At 46.9% G+C, this 27,338-nt stretch overlaps 1 protein-coding gene across 1 annotated transcript in view; it reads right to left on the reverse strand.

Annotated features, from left to right (window-relative positions):
* Positions 1–27,338, reverse strand: part of dock3 (dedicator of cytokinesis 3) — a 68,699-nt gene that overhangs the window by 26,277 nt on the left and 15,084 nt on the right. Inside the window, exons 5-19 of the mRNA XM_047025403.1 lie at positions 18,549–18,697; positions 17,765–17,849; positions 16,650–16,697; positions 16,069–16,223; positions 12,052–12,133; positions 11,793–11,853; positions 11,427–11,574; positions 10,616–10,704; positions 9,366–9,491; positions 3,014–3,138; positions 2,485–2,647; positions 2,113–2,219; positions 1,641–1,812; positions 1,010–1,107; positions 637–720 (exon numbers count right to left, since the gene is read on the reverse strand). Coding sequence (XP_046881359.1) covers positions 637–720; positions 1,010–1,107; positions 1,641–1,812; positions 2,113–2,219; positions 2,485–2,647; positions 3,014–3,138; positions 9,366–9,491; positions 10,616–10,704; positions 11,427–11,574; positions 11,793–11,853; positions 12,052–12,133; positions 16,069–16,223; positions 16,650–16,697; positions 17,765–17,849; positions 18,549–18,697 — 1,692 coding nt within the window. The remainder of the gene's footprint in view (positions 1–636; positions 721–1,009; positions 1,108–1,640; positions 1,813–2,112; positions 2,220–2,484; positions 2,648–3,013; positions 3,139–9,365; positions 9,492–10,615; positions 10,705–11,426; positions 11,575–11,792; positions 11,854–12,051; positions 12,134–16,068; positions 16,224–16,649; positions 16,698–17,764; positions 17,850–18,548; positions 18,698–27,338) is intronic.

Consider the following 27,338-nt stretch of genomic DNA (forward strand, 5'->3'; position numbering starts at 1 on the left):
AGAGAAAGAGAGAGAACAGGCAACAGAGAGAGAGAGAGAGAGAGGGAGAGAGAGAGAGAGAGAGAGAGAGAGAGAGAGAGAGAGAGAGAGAGAGAGAGAGAGAGAGAGAGAGAGAGAGAGAGAGGTGTGTGAATCCACTGGGATGGAGGCCAAGAGGATGTCACACTTGTCGCTTCAGTGACATGACTTAACAGTAGGGAGAGGAGCATTAGTCAGCAGAGAAGGCCTGGTCTCAAATGCCCATATGCCCCCATTTCACACGCACACACACACACCCACACACACACACACAATACCTGGCCACTGAGTAGTTTTTCAACATGACAGATACATCCAGGTGTGTGTGTGTGTGTGTGTGTGTGTATGTGGAGGTGTGTGTGTCTGCATAGGCAGCCCTGCCAGATAAAGACTCCCTGGAGCTTTAGACAGCAGGCAGCTGTGAACTCTAATAATCACTGGCTCTTAGCCAGCTGGGACACACACACACCCTCATTACTGAGACCAGAGCGCACACACACACACACATGCAAACACACACGCACACGAGCACACACACACGCACACGAGCACACACGCGCGTGCGAGAACACACACCTGTAGCCAGCCCGTATGGCGTTACGCAGTGCTGTGACTCACCAGAGACTGGAACACCAGGGGGCCATACTTGTCTGTGTTGTCGTCCAGGATGGAGAACAAAGTGTCCAGGATGTCCTGGAGGAACTGGAGGACACAGGAACACAGTCGACACAGTCAACACAGTCACACGTAACACAGTCAACACACAACACAGTCACACTCAACACAGTCACACTCAACACAGTGAACACACAACCCAGTCACACTCAGGACAGTCAAACACAACACAGTCAACACAGTCAACACAGTCAACACGCTCAACACAGTCACACTCAACACACAACACAGCCAACACCCAACACAGTCACGCTCAACACAGTGAACACACAACCCTGGGCATGGCTCTGGGTCCCACCAGCCCAGCCCTGCTCACCTTGACGATCTCCTCTCCGCTGACGTGTCGCAGCCGACCCAGGATGTCCATGACCCGGTCTGGGTGGGCCTTCCACTTCAGCAGGGCCAGCAGGTCCACTGGAACACAACCAGACCACACCCAGAGACCATGAACTACAGGGACCACACTAGCATGAGACTCTTACACATCAATTAGGTAGGTGATCACAGGCCTGACTGTTACTTATGTGTTGGTAGGCTTACTGTTTAATGTTACTGGGAGGTCAGATGGCTGAGTGGTTAGGGAATAGGGGTTTAAATCAGAAGGTTGCTGGTTCAAAATCCCAGCCGTGCCAAATGACGTTGTGGCCTTGGGCAAGGCACTTCACCCTACTTGCCTCGGGGGAATGTCCCTGTACTTACTGTAAGTAGCTCTGGATAAGAGCGTCTGCTAAATGACTAAATGTAAATGTAAAATGTGGATCCTACCGTTTCACACAGCTAATGTTAGGCCAACTGTTGTATTTAATTTAGGTCTAAGTAGATGTCTAGATGTCGTAGACATACCGTACTATATTAGTTAGGTGAGAGTAAACCTAGTGTCCTATATCGCCAAGGTTATAGAAGGCCTACCATTCTATATGGGTTAGGTGAAAGTCCAGTAGGCCTACCGTTCTGGGTGAGCTTGGTGGAGGACAGCTGTGTGGAGATCCAGAGGGTCTCCTTTGTGCTGCGCTGGAAGATGAGGGACGAGGGCAGGTTGGGACAGCCGTGGTAGTCGTCCTTACAACAAGGCAGGCCCAGGTACAGAGCATGGTTACTGAACGTGGTGTTCTCATCACACTGCAGACACAGGAGAGAGAGAGAGATAGAGAGAGGATGAGAGACATGAGGATGAGAGAGAGGAGGATGAGAGAGAGAAGGGGTGAGAGAGAGGAGGATGACAGAGACATTTAGACAAGGTGAGGAAGGATGAGACTCGAGGATGAGAGACACTCAGTAAAGGAGAGCAAGGATAAGAGAGAGAGAGAGAGAGAGAACAGGACCAGAGAGATGGACCAGAGAAAGGAAAGGAGGATGAGAGAGACAGATGAGAAGAAAGCGAGAGATGGAGTAGAGAGATGAGAGTGCTGGAGTCTCAACCTTATAGACGTAAAGTTCATGGCTCTCGTCAGACAGGGTGGTCCCGTCCTCCCTCATCAGAGGAGAGAAGGAAAACCCAAACAGCTTCTTCTCCCCCTTGTCCTTTGCTGTGGGAACCAACACACACAAAGGGGGATGTCATCAAATCTGGCAACCTTGAATTCATCACCAGTTTCACTTACTGGTGCTATACTCAAGATCACTACAACTGGACTGACAGATATGGATTTATTTCACAAAATATTCTCTAGTGAGTTGTATGTCTAATCATATTGCCCCCCCAAACATTTTAAGGCCTATAATCATCGTATCTTAAAAGCTATCTTTCAACAGACAAAAGTATGTCTGGAGGTGTGTGTCTGCTGGACTGACTGGAGCAGTGTCGGAACTCGAAGCGCAGATGGGACCCTCGGAATCGGTCGATGGGGATGGGCAGCTTGATGACCTCGCTCCAGCGGGGGCTGTTGTTGTGGTAGAGCACGAAGGAGCGGTGCTCTGCCATGTGGGGCTCTCCTGAGCCCAGACTGATGCAGTCCTGCGGACAACACACACATTCATACACACAAACACACACACATTCATACACACAAACACAAACACATTCATACACACAAACACACACACATTCATACACACAAACACACACACAGTCATACACACAAACACACACACAGTCATACACACAAACACACACACATTCATACACAGACACACACAGAAACACATTCATACACACACGAGAGTGCACAGGAGCACGCACACACACACACACAGACGTACACACAAGCATGAATAGATCAGCACACAGGGATACATAGGTACATTCACGCAAATAAAACAACGAGATGTACAGACGACCAGGAATGTGTTAATCCACGGGAAACAAACAAAACGCACGTACTTTCAGTATCTCTCCGTCAGCGTAGAGCACGTTGACCGAGACTTCGATGTTCTTCTGAACGCTTTTCCCTCCCCTCTCAAAGTCTCCTCTCTCCAAGGTCAGATAAAGGTCGTTACGGATATCCCCTAGCGGACACACACACACACACTTTGTATCAAATTCTGTGAGAGCTAAAAAGCTGTGTGTGGGGAGGGGGGGGGTAAAAAAAACAGAGGTGCAAACTTAATGAAACTGGTAATGTAAGCCGCCTGCTTTGCTATTTTCAGAGTGCACACTGGGACAACGCAGGCGATGATAGGGCTGACTCCACCTAAACATCCGTCCTCTCTGCATCACTGCCATGCCTCGGCCTCTTCTGAACAGATAGCACTGCTATCTAGTCCCCACAGACTGTGTGTGTGTGTGTGTGTGTGTGTGTGTGTGTGTGTGTGTGTGTGTGTGTGTGTGTGAGAGAGTGTGTGTCTATTCAACAGGAGTTAGGCCTTGAGAATGAGTGGCTGGACAATGGACTTTACACAGCAGCCTCAGTTCATAATATCCTGTAAGCTCTGATTCATCCAGTCCAGTTGTTTGTGTGTGTGTGTGGTTCACTCATTGTCTTTGTCAAGTCTCCTTCTCTTTCAAAGATATTCCAAATGTATAAGCTGAACACACACACACACACACACAGAAACACACAGAGACACACACACACACACACAGAGACACACAGAGACACACACACAGACACACACCAAACACACACAGACACAGCTGCGCTCACTTAGCGGTGTGTGAACTTCAAAGTGGGTCTGGTGCAGCGGTTCTCATAGTTATGGCCATGACCCCCCCCAGGGGTGAGCGATAGAAAAGGGGTGGGGGGGGGGGGATAAGGAGAGAGGTATACTGCTGTAGGAAGAAGCCAGCACTATCGATCTGATTGACTGACAAGGTTCATTGTAGAATTGTTTTGTGCAATGGTGGTGTTCCATGAGCTTTAAGCTGTTTGTAGATAAAAAATAAAGCATAAACAATTCAAGTCTAGTATATTTCACTGTCTTAGAACCAGTGTGTTGTTTTGCTCTTGGCTAATGCATTCTGTCCTTCTAAAGTTCTGCCTGGTGATGAAGTAGTCCCATTAAGCTGTCTCTGCTGCACATAAACACACACAGACCCGCTGCCTCTTCACAACCCTACATTTGTGTCTTTCTATAATGCAGCTTCTCTGACATTTAATGAATCCGTGCGTTCTACTGCTCGTGCAGTGAATGTAGCCCGCCGGCGCCAATCGTGTCCTCGCGATTATATCAACTCTCTCAATTTATTGATTCAAATCAGTTAGCCGACAATGCCGTTTAAAGTGGAGTTCGTTGAGAAAATGTTTCTTAATACACCGAAACCTGGTCAAACACCAGGTGAGCGCCCCATCCCTCCACCACGAGTAAACATGAATCAACCTAATGCTAAAAATGCCTAATACGGGGCGAAAAGAGTGAGGAGACCTGGCCAGAAGTTTCCCTGGCTTCGACATGATACTGATGGAGAGAGATGATGGCCTGCTCAACTCGTAGGGATTTCTCTGGTATTGCAGACAGGTAAGTCCCCTGTCATAATTTAGTTTCACAAATGTAGCTCGAGTTATATAGCCTATCAAACTTTATCTCGCAGAAATTGAATCCGTCGGTTTAAACCCACATTTTATTATGACATGTGCCTACACCACTGGAAACTAAACGTTAGCTTCGGCTGACACTGATAGTTCATTACAGTAGCTGGCTAACGAAACCATCTCTCGCCCTCAACATTATGTGAGAACACGTCACATTTAGTAGCCTAAATATTTACCCACTAATAGGTTACATTGCAGTGGTGTGTAATATGTAACCAGTAGGCTATTCAACATGTTGAATTAAACATTTTACGTAGCTACAGCATCAGTAGACGGTAGGTTAAATGGAAACATACGGCAACACTGTTGCAGAAGCATGATGGTACACGTTACACAAGGGCGTAACCATGGTTTAGACATTGGGGGGGGTCCAAATTAATACCCTTCCCCATATTTTTAGTTGAGTGCATTGCCAACAATTTTATAGTTGTATATGAAAATTAGCACATTTAGAACATAGTTTCGAGGACTACATTGACCATTTGAATTCACATCTAAAGGAATAGTGTATTTCTCAGAGACAGTGACTGCCTGCATTGTGACCACATGTAGCTAATTTTATCAGAAAAACGACGACTCATGCTTTAACGAGGCTACTCGTTTTATTTGCTTAAAGTTACACATTTAGCTCTATCAAGTTACTTACTGTCTGAAAAAAACAGCATATGCTTGGCTGCTGGTGCTGGTGCCGCTTTTTAGGTAACCTCAAATCCTCCATTTCTCTACCTCCTCTCCAACAAGTTATCTATAACTACTTTCTTGGCGCTCAACTGACTGAAAGTGTTAGGTAACCATGACAACACAGAATGACACAAGGTGGATTCAAACGAAATCACACAAGTGTACAATTAGGAGGGGGGATTTACACACTTATGTTTTTCTTAACAAACGAAAATAAATTGAAAATAAATAAGACATAACAAGAGACCGATCAATTGACAGGGTTCATCAAAGGAGAACATAGGCTATATTTGACATATTTTCTGCTGTATATTGGGGGGGACAGATAGGTATTTTCTCAATATTGGGGGGGACATGACCCCCCAAAGAATTTGTAGTTACGCCCTTGACATTACATTTGTCAACAATTTGGTTGTCTTTCCAAAAGCTTCCTCCGCCATCTTTTTCTTCATTTTTGTGGAGTAGAGCAGAGCATAGCCGAGTCATAGGTAATTGCGCTAGTTAGCTACCGTTTTCTTTAGCATAAATTAGGCCTATGTCTAAGCCGTGCAACGGAACCAAAGGCAATCAGAATGAGAACTTGTTTTTACAAACACAGATTTTACTGTGGCAGAAAGGTGCATACAATAAACATATACGGATCTTAATTAAAAAAGTACAATGTATAAATAAAATAAAAAGCCTAATACTAAAGAGCTTAACTACCGGAGAAACCCTAATAACAATAGGTTCTCTCCTACCGGAGGAACCCTAACTAAGCACACCCAATTAAAGTAGAGCAGAGCCAAGCAAACTGTAGTGCCGTTTGTGACTGTGGCTTGCTAGTGAGTTACAGTTATCTTCACTTTTAATAAACATATAAGGATCAACATTTTTAAAAGTAGAATGTACAAATAAAATAAGTCTAATACTAAAGAGCTAAACAATATGTAAGACATCAAATAGATATAAATATACAATTAAGCACACCCAATTAAAGTAGAATGGAGTACATCAGAGCCGAGCTTGCGTGTGCCTAAACTGTAGTGCTGTTTGTGACTGTGGCTTGCTAGTGAGCTACAGTTATCTTCACTCATAGCCGCCCAGCCGACCCGTCGAGCCGAGCGGAGCTGATCTTGAGCCGAGCCGCGCCGCTCGTGACTTTGATCGTGACTGTTCCTAGCAAGTCAGCTACTGGTTACCTTATTTTAACAGCTTGACTCAGCATTGCACTATGGAGGATTTTTTGCCGTTGGAATTAAAGTTTTGTTTAATAAAGTATCAAACCAACATAGAGGTGAATAGCGCCACCCAGTGTATTGGAATGTGTTAACTAGCTCTGCACTAGATCAGACAATCGCTAGATCAGCCGTTAGGATCCGCCTACCAACTTTGATGGGCGAGTTTGACAGATAAAATAAACTGATGAAGCACTGCCACACGCGGTGACATGAAAATGCAATTGACTGAGGGCGCTGTTTAGCGTATTGCGTTTGAATATTGTCCACTGCACAGTCACACAGGACGATTAAATTATTAATTAAATAGTGAAATAATGATATATGTATTTTACATAAAATGAATTGTTACTTTAATGAATTAATTACACATTTAATAACAAGTTTATGTATTTAATTTCAATTTTAATTAATTGAAGACCCATTTAAGTAATTATTTAATGGTGTATTTATTTAATTAATTTTGGCACTTTTAGTCCTCCATAGTGCAATGCCGAGCCAAGCTGCTTTGTAACCATGACTAGCAGGTCAGCTCACCCTTCACCTTTCGGCAGAGCCGAGCCAAGCAGCCGAGCCGAGCAGAGTCGAGTTGAGCCGCTTTGTGACAGTGACTGGGGCTAGCTAGTGAGCTACTGTTATACTGTTATCTCCACTTTTAGCCGTTGAACCAAGAAAAGCCAAGCCACCAAAGGCAAGCATACCCAATTAAAGTAGAATAGAGTCAAGCCTATAAATGTAGGTAATCACACAAGCCTAAACCATAGTGATTGTGGCTAGCTAGGTATCTACCATTCTCTTTTGCATACATTTGACCTAAACCGTGCAACAGAACCAAATGCAATCAGAATCTGAATTTGTTTTTATTGCCATGAAAGTTTACACAAACACGGAATTTACTGCGGCAGGAAGGTGCATACAATAAACATATACAGATCTTATTTTATTTATTTATGTCTAATACTAAAGAGCTAAACAATATGTAAGATATAAATTAGATATAAATATAAAATCAAGCACATCTAATTAAAGTAGAATGGCGTAGAGCCAAGCCTGTGTGTGCCTAAACCATCGTGATGTTTGTGACTGTGGCTAGCTAGCTAGCTACCATTATCTTCACTTTTAATAATGCTCTGCTCTTCTCTACTGATTTTTTCTTCCCCGTGGATTATTACCAGTGTGAGGAATAACGCGTTACAAAGTAACAACGCAGTGTATGAATTAATCAATCCGTATTTTAGACTATAGCCCACACAATGGCCGACAGTTCGGACCGTGCAAGCTTTTTGTCATGAAAATATCGACATAATTTTTCCCTTGTCTAAATCGAGGATAAAAATATACTGGTTAGTTGTAGTTTGTGTGCAGGTGCGAGAACTTCATCCACTGCGAAGAATAGTAATTATAATCTTCTCAAGCACCTAGTAAAATAACACGCTTCTACAAAGCTAATCGCAAAAGAACCCAGTGCAAGCTCCGCTGATCAAGCATTCAGAGCCACTTCAGCCAGGCAGAACTAAACAGATTGATCCCCCAGGTATGTTGTCAAGACATGCGACCTATGTCAACAGTTGAGTCAGTTGCCTTCAGGCAACTAATTAGCAATATACAATGATATACCATTTTACAGTTGTCTTGTCCCACACTGTGCCACTGCAACACTAAAATATAAAACTATCTGTGTGCGTTAATTTGATAATAGAAGCAGGGAATTAGAAGTAACGCAAACGTTACTTTCCCTTGTAACTAATTACTTTTCTATGCAGTAACTAGTAAAATAATGCAGTTACTTCTGAAATAAGTAACTAGTAACTGTAACTAATTACTTATTTTCGGTAACGTTCCCAACACTGATTATTACTGCAGTTCCCTGCCTCCCACTTTACCCTGACCCAACCCACGGTTTGAGGGAGAAGCTCCCGGATTTCAGGATCTCTCCACCCCCCTTGGTTTTCTTAGATTGACATCAAATTACATTTTAGTATCAATCGAGGGACTGATTATTTGATTTCTATTTTAGTGACACTTGGTCTATACTTATGCATTCCATGTAATTGGGTGTGTTCAAGCCTTCGGCGAGCACAAACTATTGTTTGCTCTCATATATAGTTATAATTATATATTATTATTTTCCCACCCCTAAGGAACTCTCAATATCTGGACTACATACAGTACCAGTCAAAAGTTTGGACACATGGAATGGGAAGGTGTGTCCAAACTTTTGACTGGTACTGTACATGATGTGAACAACGTGATACTTCCTGTGTTTTGTTTGTGTGTGTGTGCATGTTTATCTGTATGTGTATCTGTGTGTGTGGATCTGCATGTGTGTGTGTATGTGTGTGTGTGTGTATGTGTGCGTGTATGTGTATCTGTGTGTGTGTGTACAGTACCAGTCAAAGGTTTGAACACATGGGTACTGTAGACAAAATGTCAAAATGTTCGTCTTGGTCCCGATTGAGTTGCTTGTATTCGCGCGAACGTTCAACCCCTGGGTTGGACTGGATGGTTAATACTTGAGCAAACCCAGCTTAAGAATCAAGCGGAACGACCTGTGGAAGATTTGATGGATCCATTCACCCTCTGGTGGGAGTATTAATCTTCGGCATTGATCTCCGGTATTGGCTTTCCAAGATGTGTGATTGGAAGTGGTTGGTTCTGCATGTGGATGGTGCAAACAGCCGGCTACAGTAGCTCGTAAGCCGGTCCCAAAATGGAAGTCATTCACTGTTAGCTAGCCTCTAAGTCAATCTGCTAGCCAGTCAGTCAGTCTTTACAGAAAGTCAGTATGTCTCTCCCACACACACACCTGGCATGATGACGTCAGGGAAGCCCAGCTTGCGAGTGATGGCCACGCCCCTGTTGAAGATCATGGGGTTCTCTCTGCGAACCTGCTCCATCTCTCCTCTCAGGAGCTGGAGAGAGATGATCAGACCTGAGGGATGGAGGGAGAGTGAGAGACAGACACACAGAGAGAGAGAGACAGAGAGAGAGAGAGAGAGAGAGAGAGAGAGAGAGAGAGAGAGAGAGAGAGAGAGACAGGAATATGTATTAGGTGTTTGGCTCATTGACTGGCCATGTAGACTGTGATACTTTGATCACCATGCTTCAGTTAGCCCACTAAAGCCCCAGCATCTTATAACTCCTTTACTTTGTGCTCCTCTCCTCTAGCTCCACCCCTGTGTGCTGCCCCATGCTCTCCTCCTGCTCCACCCCTCTGTGCTGCCCTTCTCTCCTCCAGCTCCACCCCTCTATGCTGCCCTTCTCTCCTCCTGCTCCACCCCTCTGTGCTGCCCCTGCTCTCTTCCTGCTCCACGATTCTAACAGACCAGCTGCCACATTATCCCTATGACACAGATGTTCCCCTAGCAGAGACGTAGGGGACTATTTGTCAGTGAGATTCTTTTTTGACTCGCAGCGTCGAAGCCGTAAAAGACACCAGCAGGAGCAGCAGGATCTCTGCAGTCTCGACCCGAGCTGTCAAACCCTTAGTTGTGACAGACAGGAAACTAGAGCTGATGTGTTGGAGCTGTAGATGTGGACATACACAGTCCCTCTAGACTGGCCTACGTCCTTTCCTGCTGTGGGGTTCTGGGTCGCAGCGCTATGGTTTGATGTGGTTAGACAGGTTCTAGGAAGCAGACTGCTTCCATTCACACCATGCATCTGGTGGGTTCTGGTCTCTTACCGGGCTTTGGGACAGAACAATGAGCTCTCATAGCAGACAACATACTTCTGTTGTTTTGAAGCACACCCACAACCACTAGTACTTTATGTGCATGTGAGTGCATGCGTGTGTGTGTGTGGGGGCTTATAAATGAGATCCGTTCCGGGGGGTGGTTCTGCTACTCAGACACTCACAGTGAGTTTCCTAGCAGGACCATCCATCACTCCTTCCTTCAGCCTCCCTCCCTCCCTCCTCCTAGCACCCTCACTCCCGGCCTCTTTATCCCCCCTTCCTTTCTGACAGAACTCACAGTCTGTTTCTCTGGCTACAGGCCAATTCAGGCAATCTCAAATTTGGAACACAAATGCACACACGCAAGCGCACACACCTACCGTAGTTGGTGCTTGGGGCTGTGTATTTGGTGCTGGATTTGCGGATGATGTTTTCATGTATTTGATACCATTCATTCTCGTTGTTACATCTGGGGTGACAAAAAATAAGAAGATAATGAGAGAGACAAAGAGAAAAAGAGAGGGAAAGAGAAAGAGGGGGACAGAGAAAGAGAGACAGAGAAAGACAGAGAGACAGACAGAGACAGAGACAGAGAGAGACAGACAGAGAGAGATGCGAGCAGACAGAGAGATGCATGCTGGTGAACAGACAGCTGAAGGAGAGAAGGAGAGCAGGATAAAGAATATCTGGCATTAGTATTCAACTCAGCAGATAACTGGAGCGTGGAGATTCTACAGTGCACACATTCAGAGGCTAAAGTCCAACACAGCACAGAAATGGTCCTAGCTAATGACTTGCCGGATAGGTAATGCTGTTTAATGAGTTTGGTCTGATTAGGGAGGCAGTTAAGTATAATGAGAATGTTCTAGGCCCTCAACGTAAGTAACAGGGGCTGGTACAGTGAGAGGAAGGGGGGTTTGTAGCTAGAAATTCAGGCCAGCTCCTCAAGCCTTGGCTGTGAAGTTTACTGTATACTAGTATCTCTCCTGAGACAAACTCTGTCTGGATGGTGACATCACTAATATGGATCTGCCCTGAGAGAGAATGAGGACAAGCCCACCGCAATGCACCCTGGGAAAGATCACTTTACTGTAGAGCTGAGAAGTCCGCCCATGGTGTGTGTGTGTGACTGTGCGTGTGTGACTGTGGGTGTATGTGTGAGTGACTGTGTGTATGTGTGAGGCTCCTCACGTGTAGACTTTGAGGACAAAGTCCTTCTCCTCCTTCAGCTCCGAGATGGTCTGCAGGACGTCGCTCATGGCCAACACAGCACAGCCGTACGGGCGGCGGTAAGTCACATGGGCTGGACCCTTCTTGGAGTCATTCAGCAACATGCGACCTGTGGACACACACACAGAGACACGTGAACACACACACACACACACAGGTGAACACACACACACATGTGAGAAGGTGTATGGGATGGACCTTAGAGAGCATCCCTATCTTCCCAGATGATCAAATCCATTACAATGAGTGTGTATGTAGGTGTGTGTGTGTGTGTGTGTGTGCGAGTGTGTGTGCGTTCACACAGCTTAAAGGGGAGCAGTGTCTCACCCGTCCTTATGACCTGGGACACGATGTACAGATCTCTCTTCATGTCCTTGTTGCTCAGATCCTGCAGAGGAACACGCATAGCGAGAACCATAAAGCACACGTTCCACACAAGTGATGGCGGGGTGTAACAAGTGTGTGTGTGGTGTGAAGGAGACTGTGAAAAGAACACAGGCAGTTTGCATGTGTGTGTGGGTGAATGTGTGAGGAAGTGTATGTGTGTGGATGTGTGTGTGTGTTTGTGTGTGTGCAGAACACTTACTGTGAAGAGAGCGCACAGACGGTCGGCCTTCTCTGGGTTCTTGGGGCCTCCGTTCTTGTTCAGTCTGACCATAAACTTTTCACTGGAACCACAGAGAAACACAGTTCAGAATAGACCACAACCACACATCATCTCACTGGAACCACAGAGAAAGCCCGCTCAGAATAGACCACAACCACACATCATCTCACTGGAACCACAAAGAAACACAGCTGTTAAACTCTGCTTGAAAATCAGTAAGAAAGCTGTTTCTTGATGCACATAGAGGCAAACACACTCACACATTCTGTGTGCTTTTTCACAGTCCTCTTAACCCAACACACACACAGACAAATGCATACACACAGACACACTCCTGTTTACGATTAGCTTGGGGGAGCATCAGATGTGTGCATAAACAAATATTTTAGACAAACATATAAGTATGGAGAGATAAGTACACATAGCCACTTTAATTTGCGACACAAAACACACACGCACACATGCACGCTCACACAATTGTTGCCTTGCTAAGCACAACAGGCATAAAGACCAGCTAAGGACTCTCATTATAGACATTCAGCTTTTTTTCTATCACTTCCGAAAAGTGTTTTCTCAATTCCCTGAAGACACAATAGCTCAAATAAACAAATCCTACCTATGCAAATACGTGTTTCACCTCCATCAGGAGAGCTAGGCGGAGAGTTCCAGCTGCAAGCTCAATTTTATTCGTTTATATTTCCTGTTGCTGGCTGCAACGGTGAGTCTTACAAAGCGAGGACAGCACATCTAGAATGACACACCAGTGGGGCCTGTGTTCACACAGTGGATCAGGCCAGGCCACAGGGAGATGCCCACACTGCAGGCAGACACACACTGTTGCCCTGCTACCTGAACAGCTAGCATAACATTACTCTGTACTGTCTGACCAGACACAATACAAACTGTTGACAGTACTAGCTGTCTTTTAGGCCAGGGACCCACAGGAGGATATATATAATTTTTTTTCATAACCGATTTTAAAACAGTGGGAGACCAAAGACATGAGGACTATTCCAACCGATATTTAACATTTGAATCCTCCTAACGCATACACAAAACGATTCGCCAATACGCTTGCTCTCTTTCATCGGTGTACCATATCGTTATGACACCACACAATTGAGGATTTGGGGGGAAAAATCATCACATCACTTTGCATCATCACAGCCAATCAGAGAGCTCTCTGGTCCCCCCCCAGGGCATGCGCAAGTAGCTACCATCAGACCTGGTGACATCATGGAGATCCAGAGGAGCATGTAGACTGGCCTACAGCTCATTACACAAGGAAAATACAACTTTCCACCTGCGTGGACAATTAACTTTTTCTATTCTGTTCTCTTTTTTTATTCTGTCAGCTATAAAAACTCTGTACAATACAGAATGAAGCAACACACAGGCAACAGTGTAGGGCTGTAAGCTAGAAGCCTGGTACTTGTAGTTTACTGGTCATTAAAACTCCATCTTTAATCAGCAGCTCAAAGTTTCATCACCTAGCTACACCGCTCCTAAATACCTCCCAGTAGAACACACACTTTGGTCTAATCACTGCAGCTCTGAGTGAAAACCTTTCCTTAGGACTGGGAGGTGGGTGTGATTTATGTCTCTGGGTGCACAGGGTGAGATCGGTTGTTTGCACATACAGTATGAGGCGCCACCCATGGCTCCCTTTTCAGTCAGGGAGATAAATCAAGCACACCTCTTCCTTCACCCAGGTGTGTCTGGGGACAGACGCATCTCCAGCCTTCTCTCTTTTTACACAGCACATATAAAACACATCATCATTGTTATCACAAACTTCCAAGTGCAGCTATGCCCATAACATGCCTATGACCCTGTGATCCTCACTGTTTACAACAGTGTTTTCCAAGTCCTGACTCAATGCACATTAGCAGTTCGTCATCCGTGAGGATAATTCCCCAGAAAGATGAACAGGGAAGAGCCTGAACACAGTCTCTGTCAGACTCCAGGGTGCATATGATTTGTCTCTCATGAATGAAACCATCAGGCGCAGGGGTTGTTGACGGCCTGCAGACTCCTCACTGTGAACACTCCAGTGTCAGGGAGCAGGAACACAGTGCAGGAGAGGACTGTGTTGTATCTCTCAACAAACAGCTCACAGAGGGGGAGGAGGAGGAGAGAGGGGGGGAGGAGGAGAGAGGAGGGGAGGAGAGACAAAGTTAATAAAGTATGTTTGTATATGAGCAATGTAGGGAAATTAAGAACTGCTCGATGAGTCATGAACATGTTCTCTGGTTACTATAACAACCGCGGCATGGGGAATATTATTGGCTGTATAAGGAGACTGGTCTCATTTTGGGGTGGCCTGTACACCCACTCAGGTTAGCTTAGAGACAGGTTTGGAGTGGGTGGTGCTGTCGTACTCACAGAGAGAGAGAGGGGGAGGGGAGGGGAGGAGGAGAGAGTAGAGGGAGGGAGGGAGGGAGGGAGGGAGGGAGGGAGGGAGGGAGGGAGGGAGGGAGGGAGGGAGGGAGGGAGGGAGGGAGGGAGGGAGGAATGAAGGAAGAGGTAAAGAAAAGGAGAAGAGCAGGTACTGTACGGAACATCTGTATTTTAAGGAGGGAATTAGTAGATAGAACACTGCAGTCATGTTTAAACACTGTAGAATACTTGATAAACTAGTCTGGGTTAGAGAATCAAACAAACACACACACACCAGTCTATATGTGTTGGTCTCCGTGGAAACGGTTAAGCAACTATAGCTTCTGCCTCTGGTTCACCTCTCAGATCCCAGGGAGACAGTTCCCAAGGAAACACAGAAGTACAGACCATCTCAGGTCAGGGATCGAACCGCAAACAAAAACGTCCTTCTCTAACACAAGGGGATTTCCTGGTCTTCCTAGGTCTCAGACGCAACTGTGGGACATTGAGAAAGATCTCTGTCTGTTCCTCCAACACACGCGTGCTCCTTAGAACATAAGAACATAAGCAGGGCTCCACAAGGTCTGGGGCAGGGCTGCCGGGTCACTAGTGACCTTCTCCAGCAGAGCAGAGCAGACAGCAGCAGAGGGAAGTGTTAGGAGAAACCCTGAGCTAGTGGAGACATCTAGCCAAGCCCAGCTGTTATCCACTAGGATCTCTCCATATTAGGTACCATATCACCGACACTGGATGTGGGAGTGTGGGTTCCCTGCAGTCTCACTCACAGCAGTGACAGGAGGGAACCTGTGGTTTGTGACTGCAATGCAATAGGAAGGGAGGGGAGGGAGGGAGGGAGGGGGGAGAGGCCAGGGTGGGAAAAGGGGGAGAGGAGGAGTGGGGGACCTGGAGAGAGGAAAAGGGCAGAAGGAGTGAGGCAGAGAGAAGGAGAATAAGAAGAGGAGCAGAGAGAGGGAGCATCATTTCCTGTGTGACTCCCCAGGGGTGAATGAAGTGCTAAGCATCAGCTCTACATGACCAGCTGGAAGCACGCTCACACACACACGCACACACACACACACACACCACCGACACAGCACTTGTGAGGAGTAAACTCTGTTGAACTCTGCCTTACATCAGTGTCATGATGCACATTAGCTATTCATTATCTGTTAAGATAATGAACCCAGACATCCATTATTTATCAGCTCAGAGCAACAGAACACTGCACCATTAACAACACTAACAAGTGTGTATGCATGTGTGTGCATATGCTTTGTTTGTATGTGTGTGTACTGTATGTGTGTATCGAAGTTTGTCTGAATATGTGTGTGTCTGTGTGTGTATACGTTTGTGTATGCACATGTGCTGTATGTTTGCATGTGTGAGTGTGTCATCATCAGTCTGCTGTGTGTATACGTTGTGTGTACGTAGAGGGGCAGATGGCTGAGCGGTTAGGGAATCAGACTTTTAATCATAAGGTTGCCGGTTTGATTCCCGGCCTGGCAAGGCACTTCACCCTACTTGCCTCAGGGGGAATGTCCCTGTGCTTACTGTAAGTCTCTCTGGATAAGAGCGTCTGCTAAATGACTAAATGAACGTGGTGTGCGTCCCCCCTACCTGATCTGCTTGCCTTCCCGGAGGTCATACAGAGAGAAGAAGATGTCTGTGTCTTCTCCGATGGTGTTGTAGGTGAAGCTCTTCAGGTTGACGAACAGGTGGTGGGGGACAGGGACCCGACAGGGCTCCCCGTGACGCTGACGCACGCCGTCACCCTGGATATGCACGCACACACACACACATCGCACAGGTCTGATTAAGCAATGGATCTTCTATTTGAGTGTGTGTGTGGTGCAAAGATGTCAAAAGTACACACATCCTTCACTCAAGTAGAAGTACGGATACTCATGTTTAGAAAGACACTTTTTCACTCAAGTTACAGTAAAGAATAATCTTTTTGGGTAGGTTTAGAAAAATATGGATAGGCATCTGTTCAGTTTCTTTTCCTTATTTACTTTGCGATGTGCACCCGGTGTATAATGTTTCAGAGATATTTTAGTTTTTGGGGAGGCCTTAGAACAAATTGGGTAGGCCTGTGCCTACCCATGGCTACGCCTCTAGTCTGAGGTGTGTGTAATGTGTGTGTGAGGTGTGTGTGAGGTGTGTGTGAGGTGTCTCGTGAGGTCAGGGTTGGGTCCCACCTGTGTCTGAGTGGTGCTTTGCTGGACACTGTGTCTGCTGGACAGATGCTGCAGGGAGGAGACAAAAGTTAGTCTGGACCAGTCCCCGTCGCCACTACTACAGTCTGTAGTCCATAGGCATGACTCATCCATCAAAGTCTACACTTTAGACATGACTCATCATGGTCCATATAGATATGACTCCTCACGGTCCATATTCTAGTAATGAATCATCATGGTCCATATAGATATGACTCCTCACGGTCCATATTCTAGACATGAATCATCATGGTCCATATAGATATGACTCCTCACGGTCCATATTCTAGACATGAATCATCATAGTCCATTCGCTGGACATGGCTCATCAACCATTGCAACAGAACAGATACTTCACAATTACAATCCTACGTGGAATTCTGTGGCTTGTCGTCGTGAATCTGAAGGGAGAGAGGAGGAGGAGGGAAGGGAGAGGAGATGCCATCCTTTCACCCACCTCCCGCTGCTCGTGCCCACCATGCCAACAGAGACTGTCCTCTTCCTGCCAACCTCCCTGTGCAGGACCAGAGCCTCATGCCAGAGTCATGTCTGCACCCCCCCCCCTCCACACACACACACACCTGTCCCATGCCAGTGCCTGGCCCCTTGCCATCCACAAACCAATTATCCTGTTGGCTCTGCCCACCTGATCCCGTTCTCTCTGTAATTTCGTCTGCCCCAAATAACCGTCGTTGGCAAGCACGACCCTACACACACTGTGGAATAGGGGGTGCATTCGTTTCTAATGTGTTTTCACACAATGCAGCCCGGCCGCACTTCTCTGAGCGTGTGGTGGGGAGAGGTTAGGGCCGCTGCTGGCTCCGTACGTTAGCCCGTAGAGATGCTACGCAAGCTAACACGGTCTGGCCTCTCTGATGAGGACCGAGCAGGAGAGCAGAGAGGAGCGGGAGGGGTCTAGCTAGCTCTGCGGAGGTGTGAAATCATGTTGGAACCTCCACTGGAGTTTCTGAACCGAGGTGTGAATGGGACAGAGAGGGATGAACAGTACCGAAAAGAGGGAAATATAGACACAGAGAGAGAGAGAGAGAGAGAGAGAGAGAGAGAGAGAGAGAGAGAGAGAGAGAGAGAGAACTGACCATCTTGTAGAGATCAGACACACTGATCTGGTCTGCATCCACCATCTCAAACTCCTTCCTGGGGACCAGGTCCAATCCCAGGTGTCTGAAAGAGAGAGAGAGACAGAGAGAGAGAGAGAGGATTAACTCACATCAATTTGCTTCTAACCTTGAGGGACAGCACACTTGCACACTCCCCTCTGTAGCCGTCGCCACAGTTAGCGGTGGAAACCCAGTTTGTCTAAAGAGCTTTATTTACTATCTCTGTCTCCATTCCTCTCAAGAACAGGAAGGAGAATCACAACTTACTAAAGAAGATACTAACATATGAATTTATATATATATACTGTAGCAGTCAAAAGTTTGGACACATTTTCCCAAGAGAGAGAAATGGAGAGAGATAGTGTGTGGGTGTCTGTGTGTGTGTGAGAGAGAAAGAGAGAAAGAGAGCGAGAGTGAGAGAGAAAGAGATTGAGAGAGAGAAAGGAAGAGAGAGAGGACACCACAACTCAAGTTGTAGAAAGGTCAGAGCAGACATCTAGATGCCGTGGCCACTCAAACACACAGGACATCCATGACAAATAACATCCACTGACAAAAGCTAATTACTGTCAACCCACTGCAAACTATACATTTAGTGAAATGGATGGCAACATACAGTACAGGACTCTAGAGAGGAGAAGAGGAGAGAAGAGAGAAGAGAGAGGAGTGGAGAGAGAAGAAGATGAGAAAGGAGAAGAGAGGAAGAGAGAAAGGAGAAGAGGAGAGAGGATAGGAGGAGGAGACAGGGGAGGAGATAACTCACTCGTTGCCCCAGTCCAGTCGTACAGTGACGTGGCGTTTGACGTCTCTGATCTGGTCCTGGGTCAGGTGACCTGACAGCATCTGGCGGCGCAGGTCGATGAGCTCGTTCATCACGTGACGCAGCTTGTAGAACAGATCTACCTTGTGTTTCTGAGAGAGAGGCAGAAAGAGAGAGAGAGAGAGAAAGGGAGAGAGAGAGAGAGAGAAAGAGAGAGAGAGAGAGAGCAGGGGGGATAATACACTTACCATCAATGTTTTAAACTCAATGAAAACATAATTTGCCCTGTGAAGTTTCCGTTTATAATTCACGATGAATAGGCTGTGATTCAGCATTCACTTGGCCAAATGGTTCAAATACATTAGAAACGTGCAAAGCTTTAAGACACTTTATTCGACACTGGTTCAACTGGCAAGCAACACAGAATGAACTGTGTGCACACACACACAGAAACAAACACACATGTAGACTCACACACACACACACATACATACACACTCTTCTTGTAGGATTCTGATTCTGCTTACTCGACAGCATCCATCACAAGACAGGGGGTCAAACCCATTACAATTCAGCCAGATCAGGAAAATATTAGAAATTTAAATGCACACACACAAACAAACACAAACACACATACATACATACATACAAAGTCAAAGTCAACCAAAGGCACGGACACATGCTTTACTTACAGAACACAAACACTGTATATAAATGGGATATTCCAATCCATTCTCCATTTGTAAGCTTACCTATCAAACATATATATGTCATAATATATATCCAGGGTTTTTCCTGGGTCAAAATGGGTCTTCGTTGCTCCAAAAAAAAAAAAGATTATATATAAATATGTATATATATATATTCTTTTTTTTCCTTTTCTAATCAATGTATTTAGTCCCAAGTGTTTTGCACCCCCCCCCCCACACACACACACACATATTTTCTTCCTATTTCCCCTGAAGCAATTAAGTTATAAAGTATGTTTTAAATGGCAGAAATGCTGCCAATTAATAATTGACGTAACAACTTATTGTAAATGGTCAGTAGCCTAGCCTATCGATTAAGGTAGGCCACTCTGAAGCATGTACATTGCCTGCTTCATTTGATCTTGATAGGCTAAGCATTCTGTAGCAAATATTTACAATATGCCCACTTTTTATTAATTAAAACTACTTCAGCATAATAATGCACCTAAAATACAAACCTGAGAAAGGGCAGCAATCGCTATCAAATCAACAGACATGTGCAATTTAGCTAGCAGGGGAAGAATACAAACAATGAAAATCACCAGTTAACTTGATTTAAATTTGCAAGAACAATAGACTTATACAATAACGATCTTAAGAACTGACAACATAAGTTATACGTTCTCAAGGACGCACACGAGCAATCTCAACTGCGGTGTGAAGCGCGTGTCCGTGCTATTCTCCGACATGCACTCACTGCTGATATACTGACTAAACTTTTTGTACAGCCTGATTTCTAATACCGTGACGGCAGAAATGTAGCCATAGAGGAAACACTGCACTACATGTTATCATTCCAGGTTAAGAATACCAATGGAGGCTGCGTTTGAAATCGTAAATCAAACTTTTGTCAGCATTTTGAGTGGAAATATAATTAGCATTTGTAGGCTACAGGTGTACTATTCGTGCACGTCGGGCTGGCCCTCGCAGCGGAACGACAGTTTAGTGGCCGCTCTGTCCATTCGCGCACCTCACAGTTGCGTATTGATCAGACAAGAACACACGCCATTATCAACTTGATTATTATTGATCAAAACAGAATGAGGGTTCGGCTGTAGCCTACTTGAAACATACTATTGAGAACATATTTGCTGACATGCATTGCACGCGTGATGAACACAGGTTTTTTTGCCTTCGGCGCTCGGGATTTGTCATTGGCGCTTGGGAAACCGGCTTTGGCGCACGCCAAAATTTTCTCTATGTAGGAAAAACCCTGATATCACATATATATCAACAAAAAGATGCATTTTGTTGAAGATGCCTTGATGTACAGTACCAGTCAAAAGTTTGGACACATTTTCCCATGGTACTGTATATCAAGGTGGGATGTTAAACCGGCAGTTTAAATGCCCTATTGCTACCTTTAACTACTGCTGCAAACTTGTTTTCTACAAATACAAACTGTCAAATCTAAACCTAACCACTAGAGCACAATGCCTCAGTCTTGACATATATGTCATGTGTCGTCACATACATCAACAACCTTCTGGCTTAGAACAACATGGACTCCAGTAGTGACCCTCCCGTAGTAAACACGTCTTCTGAAGAGCAGTCTCCTGCCAGCCTCATGCTGATGAATGAGGACCAGCTGGTTTCCTAGGTAACTGCCATGACAACCATGATGGACGTGTTTGTGTCCCTGCTCGTCACTCAACAGGAAGTGATGTTTTGGTTCTGGACCTATGGGCTGTGATTATCTTGCTAACCAGCAGAGGATAAACATACACACACATACCGACACACATACACATACGCAAACGTAGAAATAGGAACACACATGCTGAAAAACAGATGCTTGAGCGCACACACACATACACATGCAATCACACACAACACACTGATTGGTGAGTTTTGTGGCCAGATACAAGTTGAAGAGCTCCACTTCCTGTGTGACAGGAAGTGGAGTGTTAGACCAATCAGGCTGTGGACGGACAAGGGGTTGCTCCGGTTCGTGAGAGAGAGAGAGAGAGAGAGAGAGAGAGAGAGAGAGAGAGAGAGAGAGAGAGAGAGAGAGAGAGAGAGAGAGAGAGAGAGGGGAGAGGGAGAGAGACAGAGACGGGGGGGTGTAGAAAAGAAGAAAAGAAGAAAGGACAAAGAATGTGAAAATGAAAGAGAAAGTGGGTGATGACCCAAAACCTTTTCTACTTTTTCTCAACAGTCTTCATCTAACCTGCAGCTGCTTGTAATCTAGAGACCACATACACACAAACACAGACACACACACACATACACACAAACAGGCTGTGCAGAACCTCCAGATGTCTTATACAATATGGATGTTCTCTGTCAGGTTGTTTTAGACATGCTCATTTCACTCCATCCTTTCCCCCATGCTAAGATGCAGTAAGAGGCTGACATGTTTTCTTTGAGGTACTTTAACCAAGTACTGTCACAGAGGGCTACACAGAGGCCCACAGTTCAGCACCTACAACTATTCTAGAACCCTCAGAGAAAACAGACACTTGCCACACACACACACAGACACACACACACACACATTAGGTTGATGCCATGGATGTTCCTCTATGTTATTCCTTTCTGAAGGATATTCTCACATCAACTCTTTACTTTCTGCCATCTCTCTCTCTCTCTCTCTCTCTCTCTCTCTCTCTCTCTCTCTCTCTCTCTCTCTCTCTCTCTCTCTCTCTCTCTCTCTCCTGTGTCTTTTCATTCATCACCGAGCTGTCCTCAGCTGTCCTCTCCTGTGTGTGTGTCTGTGTGTGTCTGTGTGTGTGTGTTCCCTGTCTCACTGTGTGCAGTTCTGTCCTCACTGTTCCTGTTTGATGGTTACTTAATGCATTCTTTTGAGTCTGTCTGCTCTCCTCTCTCTGTCTATCTCTCTCGCTCACTTTCTGCCTCTCTGTGTCTATCTCTCTCGCTCACTTTCTGCTTCTATCTGTCTACCATCATCCGTGTCCTCCTGTAAGCTCTCCAGACTGGACGTCCTCCAACCAGGGGTTCTCCCTCCGAGTGTGTGTGTGTGTGTGTGTGAGGTTCGGTGTGTTTGTGTTCATGTGTGTGTGTGTTTGCGTCTATGTGTGTGTGTGTGTATGTTTGTGTCCATATGTGTGTGCGTGCGTGCGTGCAGTGAAGGTCTGCTCCTGATTGCGTGACCCAGCAGAGCCCATATGCCAGCGTGCCGAGCCCGGTGTGGAGTGGCCAGGGCTGGGCTCAGCGCAGGCTGGGAGCTGGCATGGACCACCAAAGGCATCTCATCCGTAATCCTCTCCTGACCCAGTCTGACCCTCAGCACACACACACGCTCACTCGCAAGTGCACAAGCAAGCACCCACACACACACGTACTCCCCCCACACACACACACACGCTCACTCGCAAGTGCACAAACGCACAAGCAAGCACACACACACGTACTCCCCCCCCCCCCCATACACGCACGCTCACTCGCACGTGCACAAACGCACATGCAAGCACACACATACGTACTCCCCCCCACACACACACACACGCACGCTCACTTGCACATGCACAAACGCCCGCACACGCACACTGGCACATAAGCAGGTTGGTCAGAGATCTCCATTGCAGACAGGCAGCCACACTTCAGTAGCTCCGAGAGAGTAGAGGGCAGCCGGCCACACCCAGCACAAGACCTGACCAATCGGACGCAGCCTCATCGTCATGTAGCTACGCACCCATGATGACCACACACCTGATACCACACACCCAATACCACACACCTGATACCACACACCCGATACCACACTCCAGATACCACACACCACATCAATGACCAACAACAAGATAAAACTAGATCCTCCTGGATGGTGATTGGTCAGTCTACGTAGCGGCGGCGGCTACTTACGGTGGAGAGGTGGTGAGGCGGCTGGTCCTTCTGCTGTGCTGAGAGCGCTGAAAACCAGCCTCTCTAGACATGACGCTGCACACACACACACACACACACGGCTAAGAAAAACCACAGGCTGTCACACAGCTCACAGCTCTTGCTACGGGATGCTCTCTCTCTCTGGTTTGCTTTCTCAAGTCTCTCTGCCTTTCTCGCTCTCCCTCTCCTCCTCTCTCCAAACTAGCCAGCCACCCACCAGATGAGAGCAGGGTTGGAGCTGCCTCCTAAATTAGAGAGCAGTGTTTCGCTCAACATAGCTCGCTCAGTGTTGCTCGATGAGTAAACTTAGTGTTTCTCACATAGCTGGCTCAAGGCTAGCTCAGGCAGTCAGTGCTGGCACACATACTGTAGCTATCCAATGTTAGCTGACAGAGTGAGCTCATTGCTGCTCTAATACTTCTGTCTGTAATCTTGACCGCAAACTCTATTGCCTTACAAACACACACTTGTGCACACAGAAGTTGTATTGAGGCCAGGCCACGGCTTGCAGCATCACCTGTTTGGTGACACTGGGATGGTACTATACCTCTCCAAATTTGAGACAAAATCACACACACACACACACACTCACACACAGGAGAGCTGTGTTTCCATGGGAACACCATGGCAGTTGCAGCAGATTGTGTATGACACACGCAGACAAGTGCAGACACACAGGAGTCATTGTCACTTGTCCTCTTGTCAGAGTGCAGAGGGTAGGGTTAGGGTTCGGCTGGATGGTCGGTGTGCGTGTGTCTGAGAGTGTGTGTTTCTATGTGTGTGTGTGTGTGTGTGTGTGTGTGTGTGGTGGTGTCAGTGTGTGAGGTTGGGTGTGAGTGCCCCACAGTGACAGGTCTGGAACTGGAAGCAGTCCCCACACACAGAGCTGTCCTGAGACAGACTCCTCAGCAGCGGACGAGTTTAAGAAGATGCAGAGAGACAAGGAGACAGATGTGTGTCTCCTCTATGGTTCAACTCTCCTCTCTGTTTCTCCTCTGTGTTGCCCATTTACTATGGGCTGCTTCAGCACAGAATTACCTGAACACTCATGCCGAGAAAGCATACTGTATTGAATTGAGAGAGATATATCCCATATCATACATCAGAGATCTCCTCTCGTCCTCCCATCTCGACCTCTCCCTGCTCCTCCTCCTCCCCCATCCTCCCTCCTCCTCCTGGGAGCAGCCAGTTTTTTTGAAGAAAATAACACCTGACAAGAAACTGAGAATCCCCTTGCCCCCTTCCCCTCCCCCTTCCCCTTCCCCCTCCCCTTCCCCCTTCCCCTCCCCCTTCCCCTTCCCCTTCCCCTTCCCCTTCCCCTTCCCCTTCCCCTTCCCCTTCCCCTTCCCCTTCCCCCTCCCCTTCCCCTTCCCCTTCCCCCTTCCCCTCCCCCTTCCCCTTCCCCTTCCCCTTCCCCTCCCCTTCCCCTCCCCCTTTCCCTCTCTTCCCCCTCCCCCTCCCTCTCCCCTCCCCTTCCCCTTCCCCCTCCCCCATCTTCTTCAGGGGTCGGAGGGCATCTAAAGGTGACAATGCCAAACAGTATTAGATTCCCTCCTTCCCTCCCTTCCTCTAACGTCTCCTCAAGGTGTTGAGGGCATCTAAAGGTGACCATGTCAGTGTTAGTCACAGAGGGATCGTTTTAACATCTGTTCCCCCCCCAGATGACAGCGGACTTTCCACTTTCCTTTCTTCCTCCTCCCATCTCCCCTCTCCTCCTCCTCCCATCCCCTCCCCTTCTCCCATCCTCCCTCTCCTCCTCCTCCCATCCCCCCCCTTCTCCTATCCCCCTCTCCTCCTCCTCCCATCCCCCCTCCCCTCCCATCCCCCCCTCTCCTCCTCCTCCCATCCCCCCTCTCCTCCTCCTCCCATCCCCCTTTTCTCACCTTTTCTCTCCAGGCAATCACCTGTCACAGGCTCCTAACATGGGGCAGCATGAGCAGAATTCACACACACACACACAATCCACACTCACAAACACCACAGCCACGCCCATGTACAAACACACATATATACACTGTAGAAATATCCCAGTTATCAGAGTGTATCTCTCTTGGCAGTATCTTTGATAACCTCTGGATGTGTCTGGTTCCAGTGCCGCACTGCTGCTTCCTGTACTGAGACAGGAAGCAGACATGACACGCTCTCTGTCTGTCTGCACCAGCCCCTGCCACACATCACACACAGCTTTCACATCACACACAGCTTTCACATCACACGGTCATCAATATTTGAATGTCGGGAGGTTTTCTCTGAATCTTTTTTTGATGCAAAAAATACAATGATGTTCTCGTGCACTCAAACAGCATCGTAGAGTAGCCATATTCTCCAGAGAGAGGGAGAGAGGACCGACAGACAGAGGGAGACAGAGGCCATACAGACAGACAGACAGACAGACAGAGGGAGAGAGAGAGATTAGGAGGGAGAGTAACGGAAGAGGACAGAGAGCATGCTTAAGTATCTCTTTTTTTCTCCTTCTTCACTCTCTCTCCCCTCTCTCTTTCCTCATCTCTCTTTTCTCTCTCTCTCTCTCCGTCTCAAACAGGGTCAACTCAGTCTAGATTTGACCAACATGTTCCCGTCCAAAAACACCGACATCTAAGAAGCTCTGTGAGAATAGCACACACCCTAAACCACAAACCCTCCACAAGAAAACCACCTCCCCAGAACACCTGTGAGGCTGGCTCAGGTGCTGTGGAGGACACACATGCTCTGACCCAGCGGGGTCGGAACACACTCATGTTTTCACACGTGTGTGTCCATGCAAGTTTGTGTTAAAAAAAACATTGGTGCAAATAAAACCTTGCACTTGAGAGTGTGCTTGGTCCCCTTGCGGCACACTGTCAGAGTGTATGCCTGTACGTGTGTGTGTGTGTACAGTAAGGATGCCAAGGGGAGGATGAGAGTGGAGGAGTTGACAAACCATCCACACGTGCGTCAGTAACATCCATTTCCACTCTGACAGTTCTCAGACTGTTGGGACTGTCTTAGGAAACTACACTGCTGACTGCACATCACCAAACCGGAACCCCCCCTAGAAACGCCACAATGTCTGTCTCCCCCCCATCATCATCATCCCCATTATCCTCATCTTCATTGTCGCCACCATAATCAGGATCATCCGATCATGCCACTGCCAGCGGCACACCTGGTCAAATCAAGCGCACGTCCGCAGCGTGGGCGTGCGAGGCGCTGTGACCCAGTTGTGATTCCCAGAGAGCAGCCAGGCCAGACCGAAGCCTCTGACACGGTGCACTGGTTTTGTTCATTAGACACAGGCCAGCAGCAACTCCCTGAGGTCGGCTTAAATAATAACTGAAAGAGACCAGTGAGGTGTGGAAAACCAGTGTGTGTGTTTGAATGTTTAAGTGTGTGTGTGTGAGCATGTAATGGTGTGTGTGTTTGAGCATTTAAGTGTGCGTGAGCGTCTAATAGTGTGTGTGTGTAAGTATGTAGGTTTGCGTGAGTGTGTGTGTGAGAGTGTGTAAGTGCGTGTGTGACCGCACTGTGACCCAGGCTAAAACATAGCTACTGGCAGTGAGGATGTGTTATCTGTGATCTGAGACCTCCACTACCGTCCTCGGTTACACACACACACACACACACACACGTGGTGTGTCCATGCTGTGTGTGTGAGAGATGATGTTATGTTATGATGTGTTTGTTATGTATAATACATTCTAGGTCTACCCATGTTCCAATCCAACCTTGGTCAATCCCACAATCCCATACACACAGTGGTCACCTAGAACAGCGTTTCCCAACCCTGGTCTTCGGGACCCCCTGTCCTGCATGTTTTAGATGTTTCCCTGCTCCAACACACCTGATTCAAATGAATGGGTCGTTATCCAGCTCTGCAGAAGCCTGTTAACGACCATTCATTTGAATCAGGTGTGTTGGAGCAGGGAAACATCTAAAACATGCAGGACAGGGGGTCCCGAGGACCAGGGTTGGGATGGGAACCACTGACCTAGAAGGTAAGCGATTTGACGATAACACAGAGGGTAACACAAAGGATTCAGAGGGTTCCACGGTGGAAGGGCCACATGAGTCTTGATAATGAGGGCTGAGAGACAAACACAACTGCAAACGTTGGGAGAATGTGTCTGTTTCTCATGTCAAAGTTCACAAGTCTCTCTAGTGCAGGAAGAGAATATGGTCGAGATGATTCCAGTAGAAGGATACTGAAACACACACACAC

This window comes from Hypomesus transpacificus, chromosome 9 (assembly GCF_021917145.1).
Source record: "Hypomesus transpacificus isolate Combined female chromosome 9, fHypTra1, whole genome shotgun sequence".
NCBI classification, from domain to species: Eukaryota; Metazoa; Chordata; class Actinopteri; order Osmeriformes; family Osmeridae; genus Hypomesus; species Hypomesus transpacificus.